We start from the raw sequence: 10,806 nt of genomic DNA, 5'->3' as shown, positions 1-10,806 counted from the left end.
TGGTAACCATCTTATAAGACAAACATATGGCTGGGTCTTAAGGGCTTTTTCAAACTGGGAATCCAAATATAGGCTGCCAAGTTGTGTACAGAAGCATCTGCCACGTCAGTTGCCCATCACAATGCCTCCCTGCACCACCAGAAAGCCTGAGCTGGTGCCTGCTCTTTTCCAGGTTGGCATTTTATGGCAAGAACCAGCCACAAAAGTGTAGAGCTGTGTATCTGAAGGCTTAACTTTAGACTCCTTAATCTGAATGTCTTGGGAATAATTTGGGGCTCATGAGACTCGTCCATGTGGAGAGTTCCAGCAGAATCCCAGTTGTAAGCTGCAGGGTGAGCATGGAAGGATCTGGAAGTTGAGCAATCTCTCCTTGTGCAATAGGGAGGGATTATTTTGAGATATGCTTTAGTCCCCTGGCAATGCCATTCACAGTCTTTATTGGGCAGGCCAGGAAGGATCTATTCATACTCTATCTGATTTATTTTTCCATTTTTCATGGCCAAACTGTTGTCTAGTCTCTGTATCTTGCTTTCTTCATGGTCTCTTGGTTCCAATGGCTTCACTCTTGAAGCCTATTAAGCAAGAATTATCCCATACATGGGTCTGTAGCAGCTCCTCAGAACTAACCAGGACATGATTCCAACTTCAACCACTTGATTTTCCTTCTGTTCAGTGCCCGGGCCTTGCACTTTTTGTGAGGAATGTTGTAATTTGCTCTGAGAGCTGTTATGGCCCTTATTGGAGGTTGACTACCTTTGACCTTGAAACATGGTGGGATTTTGGTAGAGGGGTGGCCTTGCCCTTGGCTTCCTTCTAGTGGTGGCTCTAAGTGATGTCTGTGCTCAAGACAAAACACAACCAAAGGAAATTGCAGTTGACCACAAACTTCCTCATCAGCCCCTCCTAGGAGAAATATATATATTTATATGTATGTATATATATGTATATGAATGGATATATAAAACTTCATAAGGCATTTTTCTGCAGGTAATCAGCACAATTATGCAATTATGAGAAACTTCTTCATTAAAATGTTTATGTGAAGACAACTGTTTTGGCTAAAAATGTGCATGGTTCCTGTGGGCTAAAATCACTGCTGATATTTTGATGTAGTAATTCTTTTATTTTAATTGGGTGGGTTTCTTTTTTTTGTTTGGCTTTTTTGATGTCCTATAAGGCCTCTCAAAACAAAGACTGCTGATTTTTATAAACTTTTTGTTTTGAAGCAGAACATGCCCCCCATTCCAGGAAGTTAACTTACCTTTTCTAATTGCATGGAACTTGCTCTGAAAATCAGAGGAGGACATATAACATGGAGAGATCCATAAAGGTACAGGAAGTTAGATTTATTGCTATTTGTGAAGCCATTTAACACTGTTCAGAGCAGTTTTAGCTCATCAACACCCCACTGGTGAATCTCAAGGTATCTATCATGTTTATCTGAGACAGCCTTCTGCAATGTATCTTCATTTTTTCTTACCCAGTGTTTGCTCTTGCCCTTTACTTTACTTTTTACCTTACTTTAAAACTTCAGCCATTTACTTCAGGAGCCAAAACTCTTTTCCCCCTTACCCCATGCACTGAATAAACAGGGAATTAACAATTCCTGAAGTACTTCCTTCACCTAAGTTAACTGTTGAATAGGAACCATGTTTCTAGCAATTGGAATCCCACTGGAAACATGCCTTGAACAGACTTAAAGCTGCACCCATTGAAATCAAAATAATTATAAGTACTTGATTTTAATAAGTTACTCTCTTATATAGACTGTTTTAGATCATTAAAATAAGACATTTAATAAACACTAAGGGAAGATAATTTCATAAATTAAAAAAAAAAATGCCAACAGAAAACAGCCTTTACTTACATATCTAAAATTGTCTGGGGAAAAAAAAAAGAGTTTTAAAAACATTGGGATTAAGTATTTGATTAGAGAGTACAGAAAATAATTTTTCAAAAATAGATCTTTATTAGCAGCCTGGGTTAGAGAACTGGATATTCACCTTGATTAGGGTTTTCCTTTGAGAGGAATAAAAATTTTATTTCACAGGTTACAAGTTAAAAAAATATGGAAAGTGATGTATTTACATTACAAAGATGAAATTGAGTTACAGTGGCTAATAGGATAAGTGTTGCAAGTTAGACATTAGAAGAGGGATGTGAACCCAATTTACCAGGCAAATTAACTTTGTTAGAACACTTGAGCTGGTGCAAAGATAACAGAGTCTTTAGGAGACAAACTGCCTGCCTTGCTTGTGTACTCCAGCCTTTCTCTAATGATTATAAAATTCTTTTTTTCACCAGCCTAAGGGCACCAAACAATCCCCTCCTGGGATAGTGAGGCTGATCTGCCTGCCTTAAAAAAAAAGAAAGCCAGTCCTCTATGCAGTGAGCAATTTAAGCCAATTTGTATTAAATAATTTGCTATGAGATTTGATTAAAAAAAAAAAAAAGACAGCAAAGAAAAACTTTGTGAAACTAGACTGAACAGTGTTCACAGCATAGTGGTCATCCTTTGATGCGACACTTTAGAGGAGCTGAGGCAGAATGTGCTTTTTCTGTGCAGTTAAATAAAAATAAGGAAATATGTGAAATATCTTCTGATGCAAAAATCCAAGACCCTCCTCAAGATCTAACACTGAGCCTTAAAATTGCCATACCTGAATGTGTTCAGACAAGTTGTGTTCATTAATTTTAGCAGCATCTGCGCCCATTTATGCCAGCTAAATATCTAACATTCAATATAAGCATTTTTCTTGTTCCTTTTCAATTAGCTCCATTACAGAAAATCTAATTAAATCATATCTTTTAGCAAGAACCAAGAATTCAAGAGTTAAATTTTTGCATTTAATTAAAACCTCTTCATCTTGAACTGTTAATTTCCTGAAAAATATATCCAGTAGGTTTTCCTCTGATCCACTTAGTTCCTGAATGAAATGTCTCATTTACTCTGAGCTGACTCTTGAAGTGTACTTAGGCTCCAACTCTGGTGACAGTCTCAGAAGATGATGGGAATCATAGCTGCTTTTCTCCTCACTTCTGGATAAAATCTCTTCAGATACAGCTTGTGTTTCTTCTGGGCCCACAGCGACATCTGGATGACCATCAGGAAAGCAAAGATGCCAACTAGCAGGGAAAGAGATTTAAAGAAAAGGTGTGTTCTTCCAGTGCCTGTTTCTGTAAATGCAGTAGGGTTATGGAAATATTTGCAGTCTTTCTGTGGGCAGAGACCACTCTGCAGCTGCTCTCAGCCTGGAAGCTGCTGATATACCATATACCATATACCATATACCATATACCATATACCATATACCATGTACCATAGCCTTCACCTCAGAATTCTCACAGATGATGCTCACATTTGTTAGACTCACCCTGTACCACCTCTGAATTCACCATAAATCCATAAATCTCAACCCATGGCCTCTCTCAACCATATTTCTTTTCTTCTGAACTATAACACTCCTTTATTTCCACCTCTGGCTGCCAACCATGACAGGGAGCTCTGCTCTAACTCCCTGCTGTGTGGAGGGAGAGCTCAGTCCTAAAGTAAGTAGGCAGCAGTTGCCTGATCCAGCCAATAGGCACCAAATAGGGGATAATTTTACTGGATTTGCATTTTGTAAATTCATTATCCTTTGGTCAATGTGGAGGTGGTTAATCAGAAACATCCATTTGGCATCCAGTCAAGTTCTGTCTGGGACAATTACAGAAAGGATGAGTGTGCTGCATATTGCATTATTGAGTTGATGTTCCTGCCATTGGACAGCCCTATATTGTTCCCAAACTTTCAGATAATTTCCATAGCAGAGCCTAAAACACAAGAATGTTTCATCTTTCCAAACATAATTTCAATTTAATTTTTGCATCTTGCAGTTTAACCCACTTTTGAAATTTGTTTCTTTTTCACTTGTAAGCCATGTGGGGCTACTTCTTGCAAGTAGGTTTTATAGGTTTTTATTTTTAAAAGGAAAAATCAGTAAAAAGTGAATGTTTTGGAGAGCTCAATCCCAGGGACTGTATTTTTGTAAGTGTTTAGGTCTCTAAGGATGCAGCAAAGTACTGAGCAAGAGTCACAAATGCTAGTAAGCAGACTGCTCTTAAAAGCATCTTGGAGGTTTGCCTCATATGGCAAATTTGATGGCAATGTTTCATCTACTACAAATTTTTTTGGCAAAGTTAGATTCTGTTTCAAACTTACCTGGCAGAGTTTGTGTCATCACTGTGAAACTAATCCAAGACCCAGCCTGTTGCAAAGAAAAAGGCAGTTGTATATTTTATGTACAGACAAATGGCATTTTTTCACAAGCTCCACATGGGAAAAGTGTGATAGTTGTACTGAAAATGGGAGAGGAAAAACAGTAAGAAATGAACCCCCCAGTGTGCTGGATGGGGTAAAGATCACTGGGAAGACTCTAGTGGAGGGAAATATAGACAAAAATCCATTTGATAGTGATGTGGATTGATATGCAGAGGAAACTGTGTGGAGGTGTTGCAGATTTTCTGCAGACAAAGGCTGAAACAGTAACCACCTACCCTTGCATATAAGCAGAAGAAAGTCATGTACCTCATATGTATAGTTGGGACAGGATACCAGCAGGAAGAGCCACGTGAAGGGGTTGTAGGTTGGACTTGGAAAACAGGTTCTATTTCCTTCTGAAAGGGGGAAAAAAAATGTGGGGAAAATCAGAGCCAGTTTCATTAGAGGGAGAGCGGAGCTGAGCCTTATCACAGCCTGCCTATGAAACTGCAATCCCCTGGGCCAGAGCTCCCAGGGTACAACCTCTTAGAAAAGTTTCAGTGAAGTCTTTTGAGGTAGCAGAAGTTGATTTATCCCAGTGAGAAAGAACTTAAATCAATTGTTTTGGCTTTTGCTGCTTTTAAACTGAATTAGGCCCCTTGTAAGAAATTACATAAGCAGTTTCCTAACCACAGAGGATGAAAACATTCCAGAATAGAAACTGACTTCTGTGAGTGAAGTTGACCATACTGTGGTATTTTCTTGAATAGGGTGTTCTAGTGGGGAAATTACACTGTTAGTGTCTGAAAACATATTTTATTTTCTGGTGTATATTGTATAACGTTTATTCTAATGACACAAAAATGCTGAACCCCCAACCTGAGCATACATATACACTGATGCCTGTGTAAGTATTCATGAGCCTTTCTCTGTGTATTTGAATATATGCATGTACATCTTTGCCTGAGATGAATGTGCCTAAAAACTCTGCAATATAGTTTAGAATTTTTTGACACTTGTTTTAAATGAAATACTTTTATGTCAGTCACCAGCATGCTTTAAAGAACTTCAGTGCTTAAATCCATATTTAACTTGCAGTTGTGCCTAATTAAGATAAATTTGCTATAAGTTTTGAAACAATAACAGTGTTGCTAATGTTTCCTTGTCACAATTTTTTTGAAGGTGTTAGACCAATGGCACAGTTACTACTTCATCTTTCTTTATTCAAGGGATGTAGGTACATAAATTACTGTACAGCAGCAGAAGATGGATAGGTTAAGGAACAGGAAACAAAGACAGACCTGAATTGGTTTGGTGAGCTAAAGCTACGTTGATAAAGTGATTTCCAGCTTCACACATCTGCAAGACATTAAAAACATATTTTCAGTTATATGCCTAAAAGGCTGTGGCAATTGTGCATAACCAGAACCCTCCCCATTACAACTCAGCCCCTGTACCCAGGAAATACATATTCCAAAAAAGCAGCCTGTGGTCTCTGTCACACTCCCAGGTGTCCAGTGAGCCCTGTGGGTGCAGCCTGGGGTGAAAGTCCCTGGCACATCCCCATGGAGCTCAGTGGGGTTCCCATCCCCAGCACGTTTGGCCCTGGGGAAATCGGGGGCATTCCCTGGCTCTAAGGAATCCATCAAGGTGCTCTTCTTGATTTTCCTGAATTGAATCCCAGCTGCAAAGAAGCAGGGGAAAAGCTGAGCTCTGGTTTGGTAAAGATGTCATGAAATGATGCCCCTACCTCTCTTCCTACACACACTTTCAAAGGTGTTCAGCAAAACAGGAAGGGAAAAATGATGATTAAAAGAGCAGTAGTGTCTAAAAGGCAGACTGGTTGAATGGGTTGTAATTAGGGGTTGATAAAAGAAGGGAGCCAGTACTATTCCTGGTTCTGGAACTCTCTGGCTATGTTGTTTCCAGCCATAATCAAATTCTCAAAGTTGGTCTCTAACATTTAGGTATTTCAAACTTTTGGAAGAGATACCATTTCTCCCCATTTGCTTTTACAGCCTGTAGTACAGGTTGATTTCAGATTTGCTTCAGGCTTTCAGAACTTCATCAGCTACAACTGCTGAAGAATGAAAATCAATATTTACCCGTATTTAAAATGGGAACTGGTAGGAAAATCAGTTTAAATTCCTGAAGAAGATGAGCTGTCATCACAACTATGTAATTTTATGGTTTTCATTTTTCCTCTACTCTGTGAAGAAAACTCATATGGTGCATACAGTTCAAGCTCAGGCTGAATTGAACATTTTTATTAATTTCTGGGTTTGAAGACTGATTTGTCCTCTCAAATTGAAAAAATGCAGTGTTAAAAATTTGCATTTTCTTATATAATTTTCCATTTTATATTTTGTAAGGGTCAAAAATGTTTAAGAAATTAAAATAAAAAGGGAAATGTTAGAACCAAGAGATGTTAAGAGTGTGAAGTCACAAAATTAATATAAAAAAGAACTTCAATTGTCACTTTTAAGTCAACTCTGAAAGTCATCCATAACAAATTTTTGTTAAAGCTAATTGAATGAAATACATAACTTCATTTTATATTGAAATTTGTTATTATCTGAAAGAACATTGTAGATAGAAGAATGGCTGAAGAATTTTCCTTTTTTTGGCAGATATTTTTGTGGGATTTGTTTGGAAGGTTTAAATCAGGTCTATTAGTAAATAGAGCTGTTAGCTGTTATTCTGCATGGGTAGGTAGTTACAGTTCAATTCCTGCTGTCCTTTTAAATTCTTTCAATTCCAACTAACTGACAATCCTCTATTATAAATACCAGATGTAAAACACTAAATTGCCAGAAAATGAAATTCCATTATAAAATACCATATCAGAAGCTATAACTCTAACCATAGCAATAGATGTAATTTTAATTTACATACTTCCAATTATGAGCAGGGAACGTGATTTGTTTTTCTGATTGCTATTATTTTAAAGAAATATATTGTGTGGTTAAAAGTGGTTTTGTAAAACACCATAGCTAATGAGATGCCCATACTATTGTGGAGCAAGAGATATTCACACACTGTAATTAACCCCTACTAATTCTAAGTAAAACAAGCTAAGGGCATTTCTGCAGGGATATTTGTTGGCTTACCTTTGACTCTGCAGCTGCATCCTGCTGTGATTAACTCTTATGTCCCTCTTCAGAAATGTGACTGTTAATGTTCTACATTGGGAACCATTGCTAAATTTAAGCTAGTCCTCAGTTTATCATATATAAAATATGGGGCAGCAGACAACAGCAGAGAAAAAGCTGATGCTATTTACAATTATAAAATATTGAAGCCTGCACACTGTTTCCCCTCTTTATATTCCAAGTGTGCCCTATATGAAAAACATCCCTGCAAAGCTTAATTTCTCTAAACATGAAAATCTTTCAGGAGGGTCTGCAGAAACTCTTCATACTACTCAGTGCTGTTGTTTACAGTATCTGCAGATTTATACAGTTAAATCAGGATGTGTAATAAAGACAAGACTTGAAAGAGGGTAAAAAAAAAAAAAAGAAATCTTCCATATATTTTATTTATGTGTTTTAGAAAACTGTGAAAGCAGCTTCAAATTATTTTATTTCATATGTTGATGTTTTAAATTCATTGTCTGGGAATCTGCCAAGACAAGATCTGAAAGGACAAGGTCTTGAGTTTCCATGGGTAGGGAGTTCTCAAAAGAGCTGTAAGAATTCAGAGTGCAGACCAGGTGCTGATGCAGATCTTAAGGGGATTGACCTTTTTTATAGCAAATACCCCCAACAGGACTCATCCCTTTGCTTGATGGCAGCATTTTCCTTGCAGGGCACGTTCCACTGATGCAGGGAAAGATGTTTCAAAGGAAAAGGAGGTTTTCTCTAAGAAGAGACTTTGATGAGAAATAATTTTGCTGGTAGCACTGAATATTCAGAAAAGCAGTTTGCTTGAAACACCCCCTGAGCCTGGGGAAGGTGCACACACCAAGGTTCTGAGCAAACTTCTGGCCAGAACCTCCTGTCTCTGCAGTACTGGGTTATTGCTTTTGTTTCTAGAGCCTCAGGGAGTGTGAAGACTTCTTCATAGAAGTATTTTTCTTGTCTTTGCTATACCTTATTAGAGAAAGAAAAGCTGAGAACAGCATGGACAGACCCAGAGACAAACTGCCAAAACTGTGACCTTTAAGGGTCCCGATTTACAAAACCATTTAAATATTGCTAACTAGTTTTTGAATGTTTTTTCTGAATAGTGTTTGCCTCCAGGAACCTAGACATGTTACTGTCCCATCACCCTGTAATTTCTGGAAACTGATCTGTATCTGATTTTCAAAGGGGATGTTTTGGCTACTGGCCCAGCAGTTCCAGAGGACAGAGAGGATATACATTTCCATGTGAGAACTTCTTACCAAGCCTCTGTCTCACTATACAATTATGTTCAAACAGCAGGTTGGGTAGTCTCAGCCATCCTGCATCAGCTGCACTTTACCTTGGTTTATCCCATTTTGTCAGGGTTTATTTATATCTTTTTTATTAGCTGTTGATACAAGTAATTCAGGATACACTGAACTATTGTAAAGTCTGCTTAGCATGTAATTACATCAGTGTTTTAAAAATTACAAACTTTGGTCTGTATAAAAATTACTGCTCTAACACAATTGCCAGTAGTAATAGTGCTGATGATGTTCTCACAGCTCTCAAATACAGTACTTCAGTTTAAACTCTGTGTATGCAAATATTAGTAGGACACTTCCTGACTGAGAAACCTTAATAGATTAGTACTAAATCCAGTTAAAGTACACAAAGCTGTGGACATGGACTTATATATATGTATACACACAAAAGCACAGAAGCATTGCTGCATTTTACTAAATTGTGAGTTAATCCTATTCCGTAATCATAAATAAAACTTCATTTTGTACATACCAGAAAAGCAAGAGCAGCATAAGAAACTTGTTTGTGGCCAAATGCTAGAAAACAGAATGAAATTATGAATTGCATTTTACGGTATGCACATGGTTTGCTATGGGTGAAATTAATCTAGTGCTGAGGAGCAGAAATGCTTCTTTCCTGACAGGCTCTGCAGAAAGATTGGATATTATCACACACAATATGAAGACAATACAAACAGTAGCAGCACTCTAGAAATGCCAGTTTTTACACCACTGATCTCAAGGCAGTTCCCAACTGTTTTTAGTATTTGCCAGCTTCATATATCCAAGTGCTTTGCCAAAGCAGCTGCAGGTGGTGAATCCCTTGAAAAGGCAAGGAGAGGAGTGGAGTGAAGGTCAGTGTCAAAATCAAGCTGAGAATCACAGACTCTTCTACTTCCACAAGCAGAAAACCCTATACATGACCTATCCATTTCCCTTTTTGTTACTTTAGCAGTAAGGCACTAGTGAGGCTTTACTATGCAGCCACTGCCTGCTTCACAGTCATGCAAGAAATACATTTAGCACTTGTAAACTGTACCTGCCATCTGGATGCCCTCTCCTTATTGCAATTGTCCCCAGACCAGTGTGGGGCTCTACCAAGTTCACGTCCAAAGGTTTACAGCTCCTAAGCAAAGCTTGGTCACAGCTGAGGGACACAAACCATGTGTACATACCTCAATTGCTTTGACCCTGTCTCATCAAGACTTTACTTTTTAAGAATTCCTTTTTCCTGGCTGGCATGGGACTCCTCTTAAAGGCAGTGGCAAACAATTAGAAAAATTTCTCCTAGAAACTTCCTCTTTTGTGTCTTGAACAGAGTTTCCCCTGTAAAGAAGCTGGACTTATTGATTTGATAGCCCAGACTGCTAAAAACTCTGTCTAGGGAGGTTTCTGCATTGTTTGCAGCATTGTTGTTAAAGCCACACCAAATACAACTGTCATTCAATGAATCACATAATTGTGAAATATAACTATTGTGCTAGTTTAAAAGGAAAGCAAGTGTCATGCAGGAGAAATTTTTGATTGAGAAAACTTAGCAATTTAACAGAGTGTAAATAAAAATGGCAAGGTAAAAGCTTTTTCCCCAAAGTTCACAGATATAAATCTGAGATACAGAGGAAAATAAAAACTAAGGTGTAACAAGAAAAGTAAAGCAGCAGAAAAAGCCGGTTCCAATTATTCTCAAAAGAAGCAAAAGTTCAGAGAGCAAACAGAAAAAAAAATCATGAAGAAACAGCAATGCAACAATAAAATATAATGAGAGGAAACAAAATTATGCATGAAATCTGAAAATTAAAAAAACCCCTTTTTGTTTTCAGCATATGTGATGGATTTTTACTGGTTTCTTGAGGGGAGGGGAGGGAAGGGAGGAATGACCTTAAATTTCATTAAAAGCATGTATCTTCAGCAAATAAATATCTCCTCCAAGAAAATGCAACCAGCTCTAATTCTCACTTGCATTCTTTAATATCAATGTTGTGAATATGAGTAAAATATATTGACCTTTGTAAAACACTCTACTCATACAAAATTTCCAATTTATAAACTGGACAACGAGTGACCATTGCTGAACAGGCACGAAAATTCAGTGGCACAAATCAGAGCTGCTTCCAACACAACAATCTTCCTCCTGACAGGGAGCAAAGCCTAATTTCTG

The 10,806-nt window shown here is 37.8% G+C and overlaps 1 protein-coding gene and 1 long non-coding RNA gene across 3 annotated transcripts in view; one reads left to right on the top strand and one right to left on the bottom strand.

The window, feature by feature from the left end:
• Positions 1 to 2,904: 2,904 nt before the first annotated feature.
• The window catches only part of TECRL (trans-2,3-enoyl-CoA reductase like), a 57,127-nt gene continuing 49,225 nt past the window's right edge, over positions 2,905 to 10,806 (bottom strand). For both annotated transcript variants that reach the window (XM_079306281.1, XM_079306282.1), the window contains exons 8-12: positions 9,142 to 9,185; positions 5,542 to 5,599; positions 4,568 to 4,656; positions 4,202 to 4,247; positions 2,905 to 3,126 (exon numbers count right to left, since the gene is read on the bottom strand). In XM_079306281.1, the coding sequence (XP_079162407.1) occupies positions 2,999 to 3,126; positions 4,202 to 4,247; positions 4,568 to 4,656; positions 5,542 to 5,599; positions 9,142 to 9,185 (365 nt within the window). In that variant the 3' untranslated portion in view covers positions 2,905 to 2,998. The remainder of the gene's footprint in view (positions 3,127 to 4,201; positions 4,248 to 4,567; positions 4,657 to 5,541; positions 5,600 to 9,141; positions 9,186 to 10,806) is intronic.
• Positions 5,845 to 9,198, top strand: LOC306802289. The gene is made up of 2 exons (XR_013774335.1): positions 5,845 to 8,285; positions 8,406 to 9,198. It is a non-coding gene; the product is annotated as an uncharacterized lncRNA (long non-coding RNA).

Source organism: Erithacus rubecula, assembly GCF_903797595.1.
Source record: "Erithacus rubecula genome assembly, chromosome: 5".
Lineage (NCBI taxonomy): Eukaryota > Metazoa > Chordata > Aves > Passeriformes > Muscicapidae > Erithacus > Erithacus rubecula.
The sequence above is the reverse complement of the archived record's forward strand: the minus strand, read 5'-3'. Positions and strand labels throughout refer to the sequence as shown.